The sequence below is a fragment of the Nylanderia fulva genome, unplaced genomic scaffold, assembly GCF_048542155.1.
Source record: "Nylanderia fulva isolate GAGA-0341 unplaced genomic scaffold, ASM4854215v1 Scaffold9, whole genome shotgun sequence".
In the NCBI taxonomy this organism is placed as follows: domain Eukaryota; kingdom Metazoa; phylum Arthropoda; class Insecta; order Hymenoptera; family Formicidae; genus Nylanderia; species Nylanderia fulva.
Window position 1 is genome coordinate 5394840 of NW_028191026.1, and position 23412 is coordinate 5418251.

Here is a 23412-nt window from a genome sequence, read left to right on the forward strand (position 1 = left end):
AGCTGCGACCTTCCTGTAATTACTGACCTCCTACATTACAAAAGTGTGCACTATGTACACTTTTCGACGCCATTTGAGTGTAAATGATGTGTGTATTGTATAGTTGTGTATAAAACTCTTTTTCGATTATTTATATACAATTACTCGGTTCCGTTAATTTAGAATTTTCTCCGAATTGTTCTTTTCTTTTCACGAAAATGATACACAGTCTCTTTATCATAAATTCCTCGGGGTAAGCATTTAGAGAAAATAAAGTAACATATTTGACATAAAAACATATTTGACAGATCATAATTTTGTACTTTCCGCATACGATAAATATTTCCTGTCATCAAATATATTTTTTCGACATTAATTATGTGACATGTAATTAGTCTCATATGTACCATATATGTGTGCAGAGATGTCTTTATGGAGAAACACTGGAAAAGTGCAGTCGCACGTTCGCTCTGCGATTATTTCTTCGATCAACAGCGGAGAGTCCTATCACCTGAAGACACTCCACCAGTGATAGCCACTCCGCATCATTATCTCATTAGTATATATCGATGCAACATGTTCTTTGTAGCGGTATGCATGACAGAAGGTAAGTTTGATTCAATAAGGTAACATTGTTTGCCATATGATTTATATATGTGATGATATAATATATTTCTTAATATATTTAACATATTTAATTAATATTTATTATATTTATTATATTAAATATATATTTAATATGTTTCCCTCTTTTCAGTTCCCCCACTGTTTGTCATTGAATTCTTGCACAGAGTGGTGGACACCTTTGAAGATTATTTCAGCGAATGCACAGAAACAATCATAAAGGAGAACTATGTGGTTGTGTACGAATTGCTGGATGAGATGTTGGACAATGGTTTTCCACTGGCGACAGAATCCAATATATTAAAAGAATTGATCAAACCACCTAATATCTTGCGCACTATAGCAAACACTGTTACAGGCAAATCCAAGTAAGCATATCACTCTGTGTTTAAATATTAATACTTTAGAGAGACAGGTGTAAAGGATTTTCTTTCATATCCTGTAATTGTAAATTTAGTGTTAGTGCAATTCTACCCAGTGGACAACTGTCTAATGTTCCTTGGAGGCGAACTGGAGTGAAATACACAAATAATGAAGCTTATTTTGATGTTGTTGAGGAAGTGGATGCAATAATTGATCGAACTGGAGCTACTGTATTTGCAGAAATTCAAGGCTATGTAAGTTTCATAGTAAATACCTCTCACACATACATTAAGGTAATTATATAATTATTTTTTTTAGATTGACTGTTGCATAAAATTAAGCGGTATGCCAGATCTCACACTTTCATTCATGAATCCGAGATTATTCGACGATGTCAGCTTTCATCCTTGTGTTCGATTTAAAAGATGGGAGGTATACATAAACATATGTAATATTATGCATAGTTTTATTTCCAATAATTAGTTTCTTAGCTTATATTCTTTTTTCAGTCAGAAAGGATACTTTCTTTTATTCCACCTGATGGCAATTTTCGTCTTCTTTCATATCACATAGGTTCACAAAGTATTGTAGCAATTCCAATATATGTAAGACATAATATAAGCCTAAAAGAACCAGGAGGTGGTAGATTAGATATAACTGTTGGACCAAAACAGACTATTGGCAGAACAGTGAGTTGTCTTTCTGAAAGAATATAAAGTAAAAATTTAATATATTATAAATATTATAATACATTATTATTATTATTATATTATAGGTTGAAAATGTAACTCTTGAAATTCCTATGCCAAAAATAGTCTTAAATTGCACTTTAACTCCAAACCAAGGAAAATATTCATTTGATCCTGTTAGTAAAGTATTGTTATGGGATATTGGAAGAATTGATGTTTCTAAATTGCCAAATCTTAGAGGATCGGTAAGATAAATAGTTTTAAGTATAAGTTTAACAAAATTGTTATAATAAAAATATTTTGTTATATAATTATTGTTAAATAATAATTGTTATATAATTTTATATTTCAGATCACGATACAAAATTCGGCAACTGTTACTGAATCAAATCCTGCCATTAATGTACGTATAATATATCTAACAATAAAAAATTTTTTTGTGAAACTAATAATTTATAATTGAATGTCAATTTTAGGTACATTTTACGATTAATCAATTAGCGGTATCAGGTTTAAAAGTAAATCGATTAGATATGTATGGCGAAAAATACAAGCCTTTTAAGGGTGTCAAATACATCACTAAAGCTGGTAAATTTCAAATAAGGATGTAAATACAATGAATGACAAGATAAAACAAAAATTATTTCTTGTACATTATATTAAAAAACGTAATATATATGTGCTTTACATAATAAATGGGTTTAATAAATATAACAGGGATATATATACATGACATTAAAAATATATTTATTCTACGTAAAAAATAAAAGCATCAATATAGAGAATGATGTTAAATTTTAAATATTCCTATTTTAATTGACTCATGCTTATTTTATACTTATATATTTACGAAACAAAATTAAATATAATAGTTAATAAATATATTGAACCATTTTATCTAATTATAATTAAAGACTGTTATACATATATTACAAACAAAACGTTTATTAAAAGGTCCTTTATGTTGAAGATTGACATAATTCTTTCTTTGCTTCCAAATCTTCCCATGTTGGGTGAGTAGCATATGTGTACAATCGCTCCATATTAGTAGCATATATAGTGTGATTACTAACTAGATTTTTATAAATCTGTTTGGAAAAATAAAAACCACGTTTAAATCATGTATAATAATTTTAGCAGAGGATTAGATTTTTTTAGTCTTACCTTTAATGCATATTGTAAGTCAGCTGTGCTTACTGGTTTCAATGCTGATCGAGTGGTTTGAGTGGAACAAGCATATGAAAAAGCAGTAGCTTGTTCAGCTTCTTCAAAATTGGGTTTTAGTGTAGGAATTTGACCATAAGGATCTATTACTTCTGTTGGTCTGCATTGTAAAATATCAAAATAATTAATATACAGCATTAATTATGTATAATATTAAAACCAGAAGTTGTAACCGACTTACTCTGAATGGAATGGATTTATATACATAGAGTTTCTTTTCCATGAACTAGGTACTGGTTCTCCTATATTGTAGATGAAGGAACCATCGCAGACAGCGTATCCTTTTCTCCGTGTGAAGACAGCAGTGAGGATATTTTTCAAGAAAATTTGTGTAGCGGCAATAATAATATGAGCAGTGTTCTCTTCAGCTCCATCCATATTATTTTCCCACGCAGCAAGCATTAATCGAGCCAGCACAAAAGTCCGATCCGGTAATACAAGTTCCTGGGCACTGGAACGATTGGCACCTATGGGTTCATCACCGACAGGTGACGAAGCTTGACCCAATACCTCCACATACATATCTGCTGGCTGTTGCAATGAAACAAGATCATATATATATATATTTGTATAGTATTGTTATCTCTGTAAATGTGTGTATATAATGATCTACATGGTCACAAACCTCAAAGTTTGATTTATCAGTTTTGTATTTGCGTTTCAATCTCAGTCTTTTCTCTTTCGAAGTTTTATCTCTATCTATCTTGTAGGTTGGCGTGATAGTAGCTAATCCACGAACTTTATTGAAAAGACACAACAAGAACTCGTTGTGTAATCGAACTTGGTCCTCTGTCATTAGATTACGTGCTTCGCAATCAAATTCTTCCTTTGTGGTCTAAGACAATATTTTCATAAGAAATAAGAAAAAATAAGGCAATTATATAAAAATTAATTATTAAAATTATTATAAAAATTAATTAAAAAATTTACCTTCATTTGAAACCATAACTTCATCTTCTCAAAATACCTGTTAATAAAAGAAATAATTATAAAGATAAATTTAAATGCATAGGTTAGTTATTTCCTTTATCATATTTTTGTATTAAATATTTGTACATTTTATTTTTTTAAACGAGAAAAAAACTTACGCCTTTGCATTTTCGCCAAGCGAAGTTACAAGACTCTTCCTAGCTAAATTTAATTCCTTCGAAGTAGTCATTCTTGCAATTTCTTTCTGTTTTGGATACAGGATGTTTTAAAGTCAGTTTAGGTTAGAATAGAAGGTTAGTTTAAGCGGTATTTTAAATAACTAATTATAACAAGATTACATCTCTGGAAATCTACTTATCAAAATAAAATAGCTAATTATATTTATTTATACAATTTACAATATTTTATTTAAAGCAACATTACCAATTGCTTTATTACATTTTAACTGTTTAGAAATAAAAAAATTTAATTTAGATACACCTATATTCAAAATTTTATAAAATCTTTTGATGTAAAATTATAAAAAAAAAATTGCGCCAAGTGAAAGTAGAAACTTGTACTAGTGGAAAATTAAAGTTGCAGACATATATAGAGTCGTATAATGAATCAATAAAAATTTAAATTTGCAAATGTAGAATTGTACCATAAAAAAACTTATCTTTTAAAAAAAAAGATAAACAAGATGCCAAGTCCATGCTCCATGTGAAAAAGTGTTAAACAAAAAAGTATTTTTAAGTAAAAAAATCTATCAATTGACAAAAATTTATGTTCTAAAATTAATATTTCTACAAAAAGTAATGTCCAATTATTGCGCGAATAAATAAACATTTTTATAAAAAATTAAAATTTAAAAACTTATGCAAATTTAAAATTAATATAAAATAAAAAGAAATAAAAAAATTTTAGTTAAAAAAACTGGGCGCGCTGCAATGAGTTTAAAAGTAACAATTTAATTTTAATATTATTAGAATATTATTTAGCAGCGCGCCCAGTTTTTTTAACTAAAATTTTTTTATTTCTTTTTATTTTATATTAATTTTAAATTTGCATAAGTTTTTAAATTTTAATTTTTTATAAAAATGTTTATTTATTCGCGCAATAATTGGACATTACTTTTTGTAGAAATATTAATTTTAGAACATAAATTTTTGTCAATTGATAGATTTTTTTACTTAAAAATACTTTTTTGTTTAACACTTTTTCACATGGAGCATGGACTTGGCATCTTGTTTATCTTTTTTTTTAAAAGATAAGTTTTTTTATGGTACAATTCTACATTTGCAAATTTAAATTTTTATTGATTCATTATACGACTCTATATATGTCTGCAACTTTAATTTTCCACTGGTACAAGTTTCTACTTTCACTTGGCGCAATTTTTTTTTTATTTCATTACTTTTGTTACGATTGTACATTGGTTTATAATCGATAATTTTTCATACAATTCTATTGTACATGGGTTTGCAATGGATAATTTTTGTTAATGGTGTGCCCTTAACTGGTCGCCTTTTTTTACCTTTTTTTAAAGGTGAGTTTTTAGAGATTATATCATTCATTTTTGTATATGATAAGCATCTTTAAATAAATAAGCAAATTCAATTTTTCTGGCATTTTCTTATTTTAGGTACATATATATCCAATAATTAATATACAAAATTAAATATTATTCATCACACAATTTGTATCAAAATAATATATTTTTAAAAATTTATTTTAAATGTATTTAATCATTTTTATCATTGTGATTGTAGTGGCAAGGATTTTATTGCTCAGTGTCATTGCAAGCATCTGGCCTGTATATACCATAATATATTGTGTAATACATTGGCTAAGTATGACAATATGGATTTTGATAGATTCCCATGGAATATTGGAATTTTGTCGGACTTGCAGTCATCCACCACATATGCAGCCTACAATTAAAGAACGCATTTATTCCATATTATTTGCTTCCGTTATTGGCATAGTGCACATTTTTATATATCTCAATGCTGTAGATAGCAAAACATTTTGAAAACATCTATCTTTCTATGTTATCTGTTTTTTTGAAAATATTGCAGCAAATTTATTATGGCAATATGCTTGTCCTCCTGCAGTTAAAGAGGCTTAGTACTTAAATATATTCTTTATTATTTGTATCATTTCCTTTTTCTTGGGAATTACAGCAATGCTTTTGTACTATATTGTCTTGCATCCCTCAAAAAGACAACATACTTCAAACGCACCAGTTCAAGCAATGTAACTTTGATATTTATTTACTTTAAAAAATGAGAGATAAATTATACAATATGCAATTAACCTTATCTTATGACTTTTATAAATCTTATGATAAAATCTAACTCTCTCTTAATCTTTATTATGAAAAGAATCTCGGTATTATATGAAATAATTTCATTGTATAGTTTAACTTTCAAAAATTTTGCAAAATAAAATAACTCACATTGTATTTCTACCATATATATAAAAAAAAGATAGGTAAATATAAATAAATAAATATATATTTATGATATACAATAAATAAATATATATTTATATTTATATATATATATATATATATATATATATAAAATGTTGGATTTTTATTATATATATATAATTTCAAAAAATCTTTTTTATATGCTATTGAATTTTAATACATACAATTTTGATTATATGTATTTTAATTGATTATATTTATAAGTATTTTTATATTATCTTAAAAAGACTGCATAGAATTATTTGTGCGACACTCTTATATGTATGTATAATTAATAGGGACCAACTACACATTTTTTTTCCACTGAATAAAAACAATCTCAATATTAAAATTAAATTATAAAAAAGATACTGTGATATTTTATTGATGAGAAATGTACATTTATAATTGTATTAAATACAAAAATAAACATGCCATGAATTACTATATATACATATTTTCATAATTATCAAACTTAAAAATATAATATTGTTACCAAAGAAGAAAGCACTATTTAAAAACTCTAAAAGTTCATAATTTGTTAGATTAGTAATTAAATACTGCATTTTGTATAATTTTTAAGCTTTATTCTTTTATTTTTCTTTATTTAATTGAATAGATATTAACATCCACAATGTAGCATACAGATTAAATTAACAACCAAAGAAATAAATCTTAACTTTGAAATATATTTTTGTTTCTTTTAAATATCAATCAACTGGATTTTGTACTATTAATATGAATTCTTTATCTGGTGCCATCATAATTTTATGTTTTTTGCTACGTATGCGCAAGAAAGTTAAATCATTTGTTGGATTCAAGTCACGTACGACAGAACGAGCTTTATCTGACAATTGACTTATCAAACCTGCGTATTGAACTGTTGTCGTATTATCTAATGTTGACTTTATAGGAATACCTAAAACAGATATAATTTTATAAATTTTTGTTTACAACTACAAGTAAATCATGTCAATGATCTCATGTAATACCTTCTGCATTCACCACTATTGTTCCAACTACCCTTTTATGAGACTGAATTTGTTTCATAGTTTCTTCAACCTCTTATAAATTATTTCATCGAAATTTATTAATAAAATTTTTATTTTAAATATTCCAATAACGGAAGCAAATCATATGGAATAAATGCGTTCTTTAATTGTAGGCTGCATATGTGGTGGATGACTGTAAGTCCGACAAAATTCCAATATTCCATGGGAATCTATCAAAATCCATATTGTCATACTTAGCCAATGTATTACGCAATATATTATGGTATATACAGGCCAGATGCTTGCAATAACACTGAGCAATAAGATCCTTGCCACTACAATCACAATGATAAAAATGATTAAATAAATTTTAAAAAATATATTATTTTGATACAAAGTGTGTGATGAATAATATTTAATTTTGTATATTAATTATTGGATATATATGTACCTGCAATAAGAAAATGCCAGAAAAATTGTAAAATGGTTCCTATAGCACTGATATTAAATTTATCTTGTTAAGCTAATCGAATGCTGCGATGATAACTAGCCATTGCCCAACCCATGCTCACAAGTGAGCTGATAATGCTACCTGCTTGATGTACAACTGAAAAAAATATAGAAGCTAATTAAGAAAATTATTAAAAATATATGCATACTCATACATAGGCATTTATATAATTGAAATATTATTGAAATAATAGCAAAATATCTGATTTTGTATCACAGACTGTAAACTTGCACATAAATTATTATGACAATAAATTTGCAAATAATAACATTAAAATTGAATGTAAAAATTGAAATTGAAAATATCTAACCCCGCACGCTGTCAATATAGCGGAGGGCAACTATTATTAAAAATATATGCATACTCATACATAGGCATTTATATAATTGAAATATTATTGAAATATTATGACCATAAATTTGCAAATAATAACATTAAAATTGAATGTAAAAATTGAAATTGAAAATATCTAACCCCACACGTTGATTGATTGAAAATATCTAACCCCGCACGCTGTCAATATAGCAGAGGGCAACTATCGCCGTCTGTTGTAAAACGTGCGAGATGGACATTTCCAATACATGCATCTATTTATGTGTTGTGTACGTGTGATATATGTGTGCGCATGTGTTGTATACGTGTGAATACGTGTAGCACGATACTACTATGTTTGCGTGGTCGATGATGACAATGATGACGGGGACGTTTCTTAAAAGAAATTTTTCATATTTCGACTTTGCAATTATATATCTCTGCTTACAAATCACGTAGAGCAGAAATAAAGACACTTTTATTATATAATTCAAACTCAATCTATCGATTAAGTCTAGTATAAACTCGATTGCTTCAGCCGTTATTGAGAATTTGAAATATTATAAAGACTCAAATGTCTGACTCGCGTTAAGATACACGGTGTCTCGGCTACGCCCTTAACTGGTCGCGAGACACTACCGTGTCTCTTGATCAATACAAATTTATTTTGTAAATAAATTTATTCATAAATTTATTTTATAAATAAATCAGACCATTTTACCATTTTATTTCGTTCTTATTACATTATGTAAAAAATATAACAGAGAGCATTTTCACTCTTAAACTTTACATATAAAATTATCAAATATAAATAGAAAACTTAAACATATTTTTGTATACAAAAAAATTGAGAGAATTACAAAAAGAGAAAGTTTCTATATACATGGTTTTTTCTGAAGAGATTAAACTCCTATAATCAATTGTTTCAATACTTTCAATTGTTTTAGAGCTTAATTGGCTTCTTATTGTTTTCTAATAGAATTACCTTTTAGAGTTCAACGTATTAAATATTCTAATTACAATTATTTGTTGGATATATACAATTCATTATTATAATAGAAGCTACCATTTTCTTCCAAGCCAGTCTTCGTAATCCTTTTTCCTATTTTTACGACCTTTCTTCTTACGTCATCTAACTTCCTTGGATGGAATTCTTGAGCGGACGAGATCCCAAGTTATTAGCGACGTATTTGATTTCGTGCACAGATCCATGACTACTTGTGCATTTCTAGCATTGTGAGTGACTCCCAGACATGTTCCTGCTGCCATGTTGTAGATAGGTGTACCATTCTACGTAATAATAAAGTGTTTATAATTTACAGTGATTGTGGCAATTATATTTATTTTTTATTTTTATTTTATAAAAGAAAATAAAATACAATTAATAAAATTAAAGTAAAAATAAAAAAAATTAAATTAAAAAATATAAATAAATAAACAATAAATTAATTAATAAAAATAAAGCTAATGAGTATTCGTTATGCAAATGTTCAGAAGGTAACATTAATAAAAAATCTTACAATGCGTTTATGACGCCAATCTTGATTTCCGCCCATTTCGTGACACTTTCCAAGTTTCGGAATCTTCTCAGCTCCTTCCATGCAGAGCATTTGACCAAGAACTAGTTCGTTTTTATCGGTTTCGTACCACATCTGTGTCGTAACGTAAATTATTTATAAGGCTAAAATCCTTTTTTTCATTAATATATCTAGCATAAATATTTACCTGTGATTTAATTCTTAAACACGGCAACAGGATAAATTTCGAGCCTTTAGTCTTGATATCTTTCTCGCTCTGAACACAGAGCACAGAATTTGAAAGTCTGATTTGATACTGATCTGTATAATTTCTTTTCCTCGAATGCCACGGTTGCATCGGCCTTTGCTCGAGTTTGGCCCATTTGTCCTTCAGTCGCTTCTCTGTATCATCCGGTAACGCTAATTCCGGATAAACCTCCTTCAAATACCAGCCGAAAGTCTTGCATTGCAATCTCTGACGCAGTGCTACCCGTTCCGAGACGTTGCCGTAATCAATTGCTTTAGCAGTTTTCAAAAAGTAATCTTTATATTCGTCCATCCACACGTACGCGACTCGCAACGAGTTCTTCAACATGCTGTCATGCGAATCGTCCGAACCATACGGTCTTCGTCTTCTAAACACATGACCCACTCTTGAACAGGGAATCAACTCGATACTACCACCGCACATCCATATCTGGAAGAAAAAACCGATCAATAATTTTGTCACATACATATATCGCAAATTAAATCGAAGAATAAAAAATAAGCAATTAATTTTTACTCGGAATGATATTTCAAGGTTTTCTCCACCCCACACGTCCATGCCAGTGTCGTATTCTCCCATCTTTGAAAAATATTCTCTATCAATAGCGAACAATCCTCCAGCCATTGTTGGCGATCTGCATTTTAACAAGACATCAATATTTATTTATAAAGGAATTGAATTATGCATGAAAAATGTATTTATAATTAAATATATTTATAATTAACTATATATATAATATATTGCAATAAGATGTATTTATATTAATAAATGGCTATAAATATAAAAATCTTACTTGATAGGCTTTACGAAATCGTCGTCATGTTTCAAAGTCCCAATTGGCAAATTATCCCACTTAAAGTGAAGACCCCAGTTAAATCCACCCCTCACTAATGGGCTGCCAGTGTATTGGAATGTGTCTGCATTTATAATATCGATTACTGGCATCGGTACGATAGTCTTAGAATAAGCGATCCTCGATAAAAGCGGCTCTATCCATATTTCATTTACTTCTATATGGCTGTCTAAAAAGATTAGGACATCGCCACTAGCTTTTCTCGCTCCAAAAACCCGTGCCCTGATCAAGCCCTCTCTTTTCTCTGTCTTAAACAGTCGCACCTTAGCGTCAAAATGATTTTTAATGTATGCCTGTACTCTTTCGTGCAACGTGTCGCTGTCGCTATAATCGTTCACCAAGATAATTTCGTGCAGGAGAGCCGCTGGAGTCCTCTCGATTATAGAATGCAAGGATCGCAACAACGTCGTGTAATGCTCGTTGTAAAAACAGATAATTATACTGGCATTTGGCAAATTGGAGGAATATCTTTGCGTCTTGCACAATTTGTGTCTTGTGTCTGGTATATTTCTTTGTATTCCAAGGTTGTCCGATATCAGAACATTAAAGGCAAAATTCTTGTAGCCAGTGTCTCTCTTTCGCTGATCCTCCATATTTTTTACCATACCCAATTCATCTAAACCTATAACAAAACAGTTTGTTCCATTAACTTGTCAACTTTGACAACCTGATACCGATTTAATCTAATGTTACATCTTATCCCAATATATATATATATTTAATTATAAATATATTAAACATGTTTAATTACTTTGTCAATTTTGACAATCTGATATCGATTTAATCTAATGTTACATCTTATCACAATATATATATTTAATTATAAATACATTAGATTAAACGTGTTTTGACAATCTGGTACCAGATTGGTTTAATCCAATGTTGAAGATTAGTACCTTGATCCAAGGTGACTGCAGGCTTGACTGGTACGGGTTGTAGCTGTTGCAAGAGCAGATTGTTAGCCCTGTAATCTTTCTCGCTCTTCAGATTGTAGGCCTTCTTGTCGGATAGAATATGCTTTTCGTTTCGAGCGCTGATAACGTTGTCCCGCAACATGATTTCCTTATCGATTTCTCTTTCCCCATGAACAGAAAAGCCAGGCACCAATATCGTAGGACTGGCACTGATGCTGTTCTGCGACAATCTTGAATAGAGGTACAGGCTGAAAGCCCATGTTATGGAAGCTATAACTATTCCCGACAGGAATGACACATATCTCGTCGATATCATCTGTCAAATAAATAAATAAGTAATCAATTTTGCACGACTAAATTTGCAAAACAATGAAAATATTAGACAATTTTCTTTTCAAACCTTTAATACAATATGTGCGAGAATCGAGCTTAGTTTTTTTATAAACACTTGTCGCAGATTCCAATTCGATCACAATGCACGCATAAGATATTTAAACAGCATTTTCAGACTGCATTTTTGCGATCAAAACATCAATCTTGACAGCCGGGCGCTAGCGAGCTGTCATCTTTGGTGGTCACGTGGGACATGGGAGAGGCAATTATTATTAATATGGCTTCTTTGGCGCGAAATTTGAACGCGCCCTTGCCAGTCCACTTTTGTCAGTCCATTTTGACACTCTGTTCGAACAACTTTTTTTTTTTAATGTAATACTCGTGTAATATTACATCTTCGACGTCAACATTATCGCTAAAGCTGGCCAGCGAATTAATAGAGGCAAGAGTAGGCCATTTAAATTTAGACATTTAAATTTAGCGATACAGAGACGCCATATTGATTCTATTGTCTGCTAGAGACACTTCTGTCAATAGTAGGGGATCATCTGTGAAGAGTGAACGATTCTGCATATACACGACTGTATTCGATTCGTTTGTTCCAATTATTCCCCTGTGACAAGTAAAGAATATCGTAATTACACCGGGAATAATCGTTTATATCGACAATTTAACGAGATATTGACATAGCACAGTAGGGGCATTTGACATTTTATTTATTGGTGAGTTGTGAAATTTTCATGTGACTAATATATATATTCGTCATAATATTGGTATGTGGCATCTTCCGTCTTATCACTTCTTGAAACATGAATTGTACATATATAATATAATATCTCTCCATCCTCTTATGACTAATTATAACATATGCCGTATTCAATGTGTGTGTGCATGTATGTAGGAAGTATGTACTTAGACATTGTGTAAAGAACACTATATTTTGTATGAATGACGCATGTACACTTTTAACAACAAGATATATACATGGATCTCTAAATTAATTTTATTCCTTGTTTTATATGTTATACGACACATGTTTCTCGCTGTCAACATTTAAGTGTGATGCGTGTCTGTGTGTATGACACATTCATGCATATTTCTGATTAGATTAGATTAGATTAGATTAAATTAAGAGCAGTAGCAAATAACTGTTATAAGATATTGTTGTTAAATAAGTTTGATATTTTATACTTGAATTTGTTAATTATGTTTATTTTTTACTTTTGATTGAATATTAAGTATTTAAATAAATATTAAATTTGATTTATTCAATTACATTTTTTAAATTGAATTATTAAGGTAATTATTAAATGATTAAATGATTAGGATAATTAAATTGTTATAGAGGGTAGAATCACATAATAAGACCATAATAAGAACAAAATCTATTTCTAAAACATTTCAATAAATAGATACAACTTTTTGATTAAAAGTGTTTATATCTATTTATTGAAATTTTTAAAATAGATTTTGTATTTATTCTGTTCTTATTCTATTCTTCTTAATAATTTAAAAATTATCTTAATAACTTAATTTAAAGATGAATTAAGTTAATAAATATAAAAACTTTGATAATGTAAAAAATTGATAATGTAGATTAAAGTATCATTATTGATTATATAAATACTAGATAAAATAAAAATCTTTTTGATTACAGGAAAGTATTTAAGAAAAAGAAATTCAAAATGTCTCTTTATCCTACACTAGAAGACATGAAAGTAGATCATATGATGAAGGTAAGTAAAAATTCTACGAACTGTATAGGCTGCAAAATCAAGAATATTATAAATTAATATCTTTGAAATCATGTGACAGATAAACTTATACTCCGCATCAAAATTATATTATAGGCTCAAGTGCAAGCAGAGTCACAATATTCCATTTCAATGCCGACCGAACGGGCAGTTCCCTCGGCTCCAGTTTATGTTCCTTCTGCACCTGGTACATTGTATCCATCCCTGGGAGATTACATGGGACTCGAGCTAAATGAAGATACTATTGCACAAAATATGCCCGAATATGCTCTTGCTAGACATCAAAATGCAAACGATGTATGTTAGCACATTATGTAGTATAGTTTTTTAAATTATGAATTTTAAATCTGAAAATGGAAAATTATATTACTTACTTTGAAATTATTTTATTAATTAGCTTTGTCCTAAAAAAAAAGCCAATTTTTAAAAACTTATTAATAAGAAAAATTTATATTATGATTTCAGATGACACTTACTTCAACAAACGTAACATACAATCCAATAGCAGGATTAGTCGCTCCTTTGTCACAACAGTCAGCAGCTTTACAGAAAGCTTATGTAACAAACGGTATTAGAGAGGTAATATATTCGATTGTTAAATACATAAAATTCTACAAGTACGTAGAAAAGCACCATACAATATTTCAAGTATTTTATCATCTCTTTGCAGTTGATATTGTGTAAAGATGCTGATGGAAAAGTGGGAGTAAGAGTACATGCAATAAATAATGGAGTCTTTGTATGCCTTGTGAGCCAAAATTCTCCAGCGGCAATGGGTGGATTGCGTTTTGGTGATCAAATTTTAACTATTAATGATGTATGTGTCGCCGGATACACAATGGATCAAGTGCACAAGCTATTGCGTAATGCAGATACAAATGGAATTAAAGTGGTCGTACGTGATAGGTCAGTTTATTTTTTATTTATAAACATTTTTTAATTCTAGTAAAATGTTTATTTTCTTTGTGAATTTAATCATTTTTATTGCAGACCACTTGAACGTACTGTAACAATGCATAAAGATAGTACGGGTTACATTGGATTTCAATTTAAGAATGGAAAAATAATTGCTTTGGTGAAAGATTCTTCGGCTGCACGAAACGGACTCTTAACCGATCATCAGCTACTTGAGATTAATGGAAAGGTTTGCATGATTTATTCTTTGTTTAGTGGAATAAATAATAATTATTCGATTATTAAACAAATTTGATATTTTACAGAACGTAGTCGGGATGAAGGATAAAGATATTACAACAGAGATTGAAAATGGTGGAAATATTATCACAGTGACCATAATTCCATCCTACATTTATGATCACATGGTGAAAAAGTATGTATTTTATATTACACACAATTTAATAAACACAATGTAATATTATGTTAAATGTGATATAATATTCAAATTTTTGTAGAGATTTAATATCTGTTATTAGAAATTTTCTCTTATAAATATTAATATAAAAAATATATAATATATACTTTTATAATTCAATATATATATTTTTTTGGTTTTGTGAAGAGAATTATTACCAACAATATTTTCTTCACAGAATGTCCAATAGTTTGCTGAAGAATTTGATGGATCATTCTGCATTGGATCTTTAAATAAGGAAGTAAATCGCCAATTTCATATATGCCATACAGCCAGTTATCAATGGGTACGTGCATTATTTCTCTGTAGCTCTTTATTACAAAGAAAGTAATACGAAGATATCCTACAGATACATTATATTATAAACTCAAGATGCCAATCATATTATTATTGCAAACATGACATATGTGATACCTATTTAGAATGTAGAGCCTAGTTCCGTGTCAATCTCGACATTAATTGGCTAAAAATTATGGAAAAATATATATCAAAGATTATTTTTTTATACAGAAGCACACCAAAGCTTCCTACAAATATATAAACTTTATCATTCAACTCTATACAAGGAGAAAATTCTTGGTTGCATTTATCCAAATAGTAAAAATAACTTTACTTAATGTTATAAGATAATTGTAGTTTTCCTTTTTATTTATATAAAAGAACAAATTTATTGCAATTCTTTGATCATTGCTGTAAAGTGATAAATAGTTAAAATTTATTTTATTTTCTAATTTAATAACGAATTAAAAATTTTTATTAATGCGTTTTTCATAAAATATCTTACAATTAATACACTTTTATGTGAAAGATGCAATTTATTTTTTATATTTCCAATTGTAAGAAGCTATATTGTAACCATATTATAAAAATCATTGGTATGTTATTGTAACTTATGTATTGTTATAGATAGATTTTATTTTTATTGACTTTTGAATGTATTGATGTGTTTACTTGGTATTTGTAACTTTTTATTTATCACATTGTCACAATGGCAAAGAGATACAATAAAATATAATTAGTAATATGCCAATATCTTTCAAAAATAATATAATCGTATGATATCGATTTTTCGATGTAAATTTTCTTGATTATTTAGAAAAATAGATTAGTATGTATTGTGTATTATTCATTTTGTAATTATAATTTATAAAATATTTCACAAATATATCTTCGCTATCCTTAAACTGTTAGTGCTACTCTATTTTAGATAAGTATATAAAAATTTAAAAGTTAATATACTATAAATAGTTTCATTTCATTTAAGAAATGAGAAATTCAGATAAGTTATCAACAATTAATGGATATGTATTTCAAGAATATTTGAGAAACAATTTGTGCAACTTTAGAGTGTCAATATTACTTTACATGTGATATAACTAATTTATAATTATTTGATTTGTTTAAATAAAGGATTAAGAAAAAAATAAAATGTTTAATAATATGTTACATAGAGCACTAATTGTAAGAGAGATTCAAGCTTTCTATCTCAGTTTTTGCGCACTGAAAAAAGTATAAATGCAATTACATATGTAATTTATGTATTATTTCCTTTTATAATAAATATATATATACAGTTTGTCCGGAAAGTAATGCGTCGCATTTTTTTAAAAAAGAATTTATTGATCGCATAGGTAAAACAACTTAAAATTGTTCGAAGTATGACCCTTCTGCGTCAATACATTTTTGCCAACGCGATTTCCATGCGTCATAAGATTTCTGGAACTCCTTGACTGGGATGCTGTTCAGGGAGGCCGTCGAAGTAGCTTGTACGTTGTCAACCGACTCGAGCTGTTGTCCTTTGAGCTCCCTTTTCAGCCGAGGAAATAAAAAAAAGTCCGCCGGGGCCAAGTCGGGACTGTAGGGCGGCTGCGGCACCGTTGCCACACCGATCCGGGTCAGGTAGGCCGTAATAACAAAGGCGGTGTGAGCCGGCGCGTTGTCGTGATGGAGTTTCCATGAAGCGCGGATCTCCTTTCGGACGCGGGCGATCCTGTGATTCAGTCTCTGAAGCACTTCCTTGTAAAATTGAGCGTTGACAGTCTGGCCGGGAGGTACGAATTCATGGTGCACTATCCCCTTTGCATCAAAAAAAACAATGAGCATTGACTTCACCCGGGACTTGCTCATGCGAGCCTTCTTCTGGCGCAGCGACGACGTCGTGTGCCATTCCGCACTCTGCCTCTTTGACTCCGGATCGTACTGAAAGACCCATGACTCATTCCCAGTGATAACGTTGTTCAGGAAATTGGGATTATCTGCACAGAGTTGCTTGAGTTCTTCACAAACTTCCACTCGGTGTTGCTTTTGCGCATCGGTCAACACTCTGGGCACAAGTTTTGCGCAAATCTTCCGCATGGCCAAGTCTTCCGATACAATCTCGTGAACAATCGTTTTCGGCAAGTTCAATAATTCCGACATTAAGCGAACATTCATTCGACGGTCTGAATTCAATAATTGGCGCACACGAGTCACATTGTCGTCCGTTCGCGATGTTGACGGGCGTCCTGCGCGGGCCTCGTCGGCGACCTCCTTCCGACCTTCTCTAAACATCTTGTGCCATCTGTTTGACTGCGATTTGGAAAGGCAATCGTCCCCGAAAACTTTCTTGAGCATTTCAAAAGTTTCCAGCGGCGTCTTGTCCAGCTTCACGCAAAACTTTATCGCATAGCGTTGCTCTATCGTTCTCTCCATCACAAGTTCGACGCGACCACTAAGCAGAGGTTCACAGAATAAGCCGTCCTAACCCTCCAAGCGCATGGAAACAATTGAGCGACCTACCGTTGGAAAGCTATGGGTACCCCCCTTCCTCCCCAACCGGTCCCATCGCTCTGCGATGTATAGTCGCGTCACAAAAAAATGCGACGCATTACTTTCCGGACAAACCCTGTATATATATATATATATATGTATATGATATATAGGATATCGGCAATTATGGTATAAAAATGACACAAATATTTCCTATTATATCTCCCTATTACAAATAGGCTGAATCGATAATGTATATTTTTTCATGAATTGTACAATTATCATATAAAAGGGATCTTTCTTTAATTACAATTTATCAAGTTCAATATTGTTAATTCTTCGAGCTATTAAATGGATCTTCAATCTATCTCGGACATCTAGCTCATATTATGCAACAGTAATACCAGCTGTTTGGAGATAATTTCTCAAGTGATTTGCATTCGGCTCAGGAATCTGACCCAACAATCCTGGCAAATGTCCCGGCGATAGTCTCCCGAGACCTTGCGCCAAATGCAAACGTATATCACCGATATCTGTCAACATATATACATTTCTCAATTTCCATCTAAAGATACTTTAATATTTTTTATGAAAACATTGCATAAACTTATGCAAAATTGAGAAAATAATTAAAGGAATAAATATTTTTCAACCAATACTGGCAAATTTTTTATTAAATAAATCTTACTTAATTTTGGTCCTTTTCAAGTACTTTTAGATTATTAAAAAAGAGAAAAAAAGTATACTTGGAAAGGATCAAAGTTATGGTCGAAACGTGGTGAGATTTATTTAATAAAAAAATTGCCAGTTTGGTTAAAAAATATTTATTCCTTTAATTTTTTTACTGGCAGGAGTAAATAATCCAATTGAAAAGATAATGTTGAGAAAAAAAATATTCGTAAAGTAGGATCAAAAATAAAAAAACATACTTGACAAGGGATCCTTCCGAGAATTTCTCGCACAGAAGAGTTGACTGTAGCCCACTTGATACCCGACCGTGTCATCAACTTCCGGGAACGCATCGTCTTCCGGTAATGAAGTTTGATCCTGCGGCAGCTCAAAGAATTCCACCAACGCGGCCAATAGACGAGCATAGTACGAATGATAGGGAGCTTCAAGCATCGCGGGACAATCGATTAGCAAATTTGACATTCCGACAGCCACCACTTTGCGCTCTATCTCACCCGATATCTTCTGCAGATCGGTTATGAACACGCGCTCCACCACCATTCCAAACATTCTGAGAAAAAGATTCGTATTTGTAGTTTCTCACGTCTCTCAATATACATTTATATATATATATATATATATATATATATATATATATATATATTCTTATATATATTCTTTATATATAATTTATATATATTTATATTTTTATATATTTTATATTTATTTATTATATTTTTATATATTTTATATATAATTTCTATATATTTATTATATATTTATATAACTTACTGTGGTTGAATCTGGTCAATAATCGCGATCAAGTTCGACGCTGTGTATCTAATAATATAATATGCAAAAAATACTATTAGACCTTTTACAAACTTCGTTGTCTTTGAGGTAGAAAGTCTTTGGAAGAGAAGCACGAAGACCTGCCTCATGTATGGCTCCAAAATGGTCCTGCAATATTACGCTAATGTTAATAATTGATGCATTTAATTGTGAGATACGAAATTGTGGATAAAAGTACATGCAAATATAAGAAAATGGAGAGAGACAAGTATTTTTACGGTTCAAAATATTCAATGATGCATTGTATCAGTAGAAATCCTTCGTGATCGTTTGCTTTCGATGCAATTAACTTCTGAAATACTCCTAGTAATGCACTCGTCTTATCTTGCGCTACAATCTGATGCGAACCATGACTAATAAATGCTTGTAATAAACGGTTCAAAGGATGAATGTTGGCCTGACGTTCAAATAATACGGGTGATAACAGACACGGGAACAAAGCCATGTAGGTCTCTGGTACATCTCGACTGGTTCGCAACTCCAAAAGTAGTGCAAGAATTTGAAAGACATAGGGAATGAACTCTGAAAAGTAAATACATGAATTTATGAGCTGCAATTATATAATTTGTGATATTAAAATAGTAATTTTGATAGTAGAATAATTTACCTGGTATATCTTGTTGTAAAATTTCTTGGAAAATGGGGAATAATGCTTGTTCAAAAGATGACACTGCCTCAGAGTTTGTTTTACAAACAATTCTGGAAAAAAAATAATTTTATTAATATAAAGTATTGTAAAGTGTCAAATAAAAAAAGAATAATCTGATAGCTTACTTGATAGACAAACTTAAGGTTTCAAAGAGATAATGATTAAAGTTTGGCCGGCTTGGATTCCTAGACACGATCGCAAGTTTCTCGGTGAGTTTCGGAAGTAATTCGGCTAAGAAAGGCACTACAGCTTCTTGCAAAATACCGAAACTTCTCATAATGGCCTTCATGACATATTCGTTCTCCTCGGAGCCCGTAATGTTCATGCACGCGAAAAGTCCTTTCAACAAATCTGTTGCTAACGGCGACAGATCGACACCTTTAACTCTGGAAAATTTTAAGATATTTTCAATCATTCTGAATATTTTCATAGATTACAATTAAATTATAGAATAAAATAAAATATAGAAAAATAGAGAACAATTGAAATATTTGTTATTTCATACATGGACACATTATCAGCACCCCTCATCGCCAATATCTTTTCAATTGCACAAGCAGCATAACTGTGCACAACGATACTGCTGGCACTGAGATGTCTTGTTAATTGTGGTAAACTTCCTACTACCATATCACGAGGTAATATCGATCTGAACGTCATTATAAATTTTATTCCATCTGCCTTAAGTACCGGAAACTCATTCACTGAAATTTGTTATTATTGTATTGTAATTTTTTATTTTATATTGTAATAAACCATATCAAATTATTTTTAATTTTTTAAATTTTTATATTGAGTAATTTATTTTAATTAAATTTAGATCTAGAAATAATTTCAAAATTAGTTTTAAACTTGGAAGACAGAAATTAAAGTCTAATTAAACTAAAATTAATTTTTTAAGATATTTGATATACCGTTTGGTTTTGATAACTCAGGTTCGATATATTGTGCAGCGAATTGCGGTAACGAGACCAATTCGCTACTTTGAGTAACTCCGTGCTTCTGCGTTTGTCCTTTGCTCGCACTACTTGTGACAAGATAAATAGCAGCATCTTTGCTGCGCCAGTTTTCTGACGGCTTATCGGCGTAACTTTGCAACATTATCTAAAGAAGAAAAAATGCACAAATGTAGAAAAGATATATGTATTGCAATATCTATGTAACAAAAATTCAAAATAAATTAACTAATATTTTTCATATATATTTACCTGTATATATGCTCCAAAAATTTCCATTATTTTCGCTTCAAAATATTTGGACAATACTTTAACTAAATCACACGCAGCACGCCTTCTGGTATCGACATCGCTGCCTTCGATATCCCGTCTAATATATTCTTCAGGATTATCCTCAAACAATTCATTGTCTGATTCTGCAACAGTTTAACACATTGTTAATATAAAAATTCATAGTGTATTAAATTTTTAATTAAAATTTATAGTTTATTTTTATATTTAATACATATAATTACCTCTAAATTCCATGTTAGGGATAATAACTTTTTCACATATACTACTAAGAGTTGTCGGATCTTCGAATAAATGCCTATATTGTGCTCGATCAGCTACTGTGGCCAGGAATTGCAATGCATTTGAAACTAACTGTAATCATATCCATAACCGTTATACATTACATTTTTTTACAACCTTTAGAACTTTTTCTTCAAGACTTTGATGGAACAATATTAAATTTTATTTACCGCATCATATTTGGGTTGTTGTCCTGTAGATGTAAGTAAATTCCAAACTGCTGTAACAAATTCGGGTAAATATGGTTGGAACTCCTCATCATACTTTTGAGCATATAGGCCTACATTGTCACACACTTGCGATTTTAATTGTTCTATTACACCTGCTTCTTCCTCGCCCTTTAAATAAATTTCAAATTAAAGAATAATTTCGATTTTTGTACATTTAATTGTATTATAGTAATATTTTAATATATATTACTGTAGTTTGCAAGGAGGGAACATCTGCATTCAACAAGGTGTGAAAGTTTCTCATCCATGCTTCCATATTATCTTCAAAAAATTCTGGTAGATCCTGTGAATACAAATCATATAACTTTTAGCAACAATTTCTCATTCACATTTTGCATGCAAATAGACATAATAAAACACACTTACTTGAAAATTAAGGGAATAAAACACTTTACACAAGATAACTAAAGAATTATAAATGACTCTTAAAGCATCCACATTATTGGCGTGTACTTGCGTTAAATTCATTGTAGCCTGTAAAGTACTTTTTTTTAGAATCACTCATCTAATGAGAATACACGTACTTCTAATGTATACAAAATAACATTAAATACTTACTAAAAACAAATCTGTTAAAGGCTTCGCAAACTTATCCAACACAAATTTTATTTCTCTCCATAGAGTGTCACTTTTAAATTCGTATCTATATCTTTTGAACAAGGAATGAGCGGTGTGTAAAACTCCATTAATTATATGGAAATCACCGGTACTGAACTTATCTACCATCTGATCGATCAGTTCCGGCCACTTATTTGGAAAATCATATTTGCCAATAATGGATACAGCATCTGACAATTGTTTCTGTATCGAATCTGGCGAGTGTAACATTAGATTAATAATTAACTTCTTGATAGCGTCTCTGTCCTGAATATGTATGCGATCTGCTGAATCCTCGTCCTGAAAAAAATAGCAAAGGATTCTATAGCATGCAAATCTCTTATTATGGTCTACCATTCTGCGTAAACTCTAGGTCAAATAGAACAAAATACCCACCACTTTCCAATTACGCTTAACATAATTCTTAAACGCAACAGCACCAGCGATTCTGATAGTGATATTAATTTCAGATTTGTCCACCAAATGGAGCAGCAGTAAGGGATAGTTTTGATTGACTTCCACCGATTCTAAGAATTTCTCGGCTGAAATAAAAATCGAGATATATTAACGTGACGTTAAAAAGATAAAAAAAATAGCGACAAGTGAATTTGAAGCAAGGTTATACCTGGACGCCTGACGTTCACATCCGGACTGAGGGTGTGCTTGAGATACTCGCTCAACGTCAACAGATTGTCATCGGTGAGATCCATTTTTGTGATTTAAAAAAAAGTTTCGTTTCCCTGCGACTTACAGCTGTTCACTCTCTCCCTCTGGAAGATACTATAAACGACGACAGGGAAATCGAAAAATTCAACGCCGCATCATCGGCGAGTACATCGCGACAACCGGCTTCGGCGGCGGCGAATTTACCCTCCCCTCCACCTACCTCCGTCAACGTCCGCTATTGGCTGTTGGCTGCGCTCGGCAGAATTGGCGGCAAAGTACATTGCAAAGAAGAGAACAAAATACGAAATATAAGATTCCTCTGCGCACGCGATCAAATATATATATATATCCGTTTCAAGAAATTTATTTTTATTAATTATTA

General features: G+C 30.7%; 5 protein-coding genes across 5 annotated transcripts; 2 read left to right on the top strand and 3 right to left on the bottom strand.

The window, feature by feature from the left end:
- Positions 1-48: 48 nt before the first annotated feature.
- On the top strand, positions 49-2369 carry carmine (AP-3 complex subunit carmine). The gene is made up of 9 exons (XM_029301679.2): positions 49-232; positions 402-586; positions 737-971; positions 1061-1220; positions 1285-1398; positions 1476-1655; positions 1742-1900; positions 2008-2058; positions 2132-2369. Exons 1-9 carry the CDS (start codon positions 198-200, stop codon positions 2264-2266), a joined length of 1254 nt encoding a protein of 417 aa, XP_029157512.1. The 5' UTR covers positions 49-197; the 3' UTR covers positions 2267-2369.
- Positions 2145-8304, bottom strand: LOC114929956 (transcriptional adapter 1). Its single transcript, XM_029301680.2, has 7 exons — positions 8242-8304; positions 3968-4053; positions 3810-3846; positions 3505-3714; positions 3061-3410; positions 2820-2979; positions 2145-2743 (listed from the first exon to the last, which is right to left on the bottom strand). Exons 2-7 carry the CDS (start codon positions 4036-4038, stop codon positions 2615-2617), a joined length of 957 nt encoding a protein of 318 aa, XP_029157513.1. The 5' UTR covers positions 4039-4053; positions 8242-8304; the 3' UTR covers positions 2145-2614.
- Positions 6830-12229, bottom strand: Pgant35A (polypeptide N-acetylgalactosaminyltransferase 35A). Its single transcript, XM_029301619.2, has 10 exons — positions 12032-12229; positions 11614-11947; positions 10658-11339; positions 10381-10498; positions 9805-10293; positions 9600-9731; positions 8242-9369; positions 7708-7863; positions 7257-7591; positions 6830-7183 (listed from the first exon to the last, which is right to left on the bottom strand). The coding sequence occupies exons 2-7, from the start codon at positions 11945-11947 to the stop codon at positions 9208-9210; spliced, it is 1917 nt and encodes a 638-aa protein (XP_029157452.1). The 5' UTR covers positions 12032-12229; the 3' UTR covers positions 6830-7183; positions 7257-7591; positions 7708-7863; positions 8242-9207.
- A 230-nt stretch (positions 12230-12459) lies between these two features.
- LOC114929907 (syntenin-1) lies at positions 12460-16676 on the top strand. Its single transcript, XM_029301620.2, has 8 exons — positions 12460-12686; positions 13622-13700; positions 13815-14015; positions 14184-14297; positions 14389-14624; positions 14709-14862; positions 14939-15048; positions 15269-16676. Exons 2-8 carry the CDS (start codon positions 13650-13652, stop codon positions 15321-15323), a joined length of 921 nt encoding a protein of 306 aa, XP_029157453.1. The 5' UTR covers positions 12460-12686; positions 13622-13649; the 3' UTR covers positions 15324-16676.
- A 1371-nt stretch (positions 16677-18047) lies between these two features.
- Positions 18048-23243, bottom strand: Cse1 (chromosome segregation 1). The gene is made up of 16 exons (XM_029301643.2): positions 22990-23243; positions 22761-22906; positions 22326-22664; positions 22134-22241; positions 21958-22050; positions 21708-21875; positions 21480-21609; positions 21217-21380; positions 20923-21112; positions 20514-20712; positions 20134-20394; positions 19967-20058; positions 19578-19881; positions 19300-19467; positions 18768-19078; positions 18048-18371 (listed from the first exon to the last, which is right to left on the bottom strand). Exons 1-16 carry the CDS (start codon positions 23072-23074, stop codon positions 18226-18228), a joined length of 2904 nt encoding a protein of 967 aa, XP_029157476.2. The 5' UTR covers positions 23075-23243; the 3' UTR covers positions 18048-18225.
- Between the last annotated feature and the right edge of the window lie 169 nt (positions 23244-23412).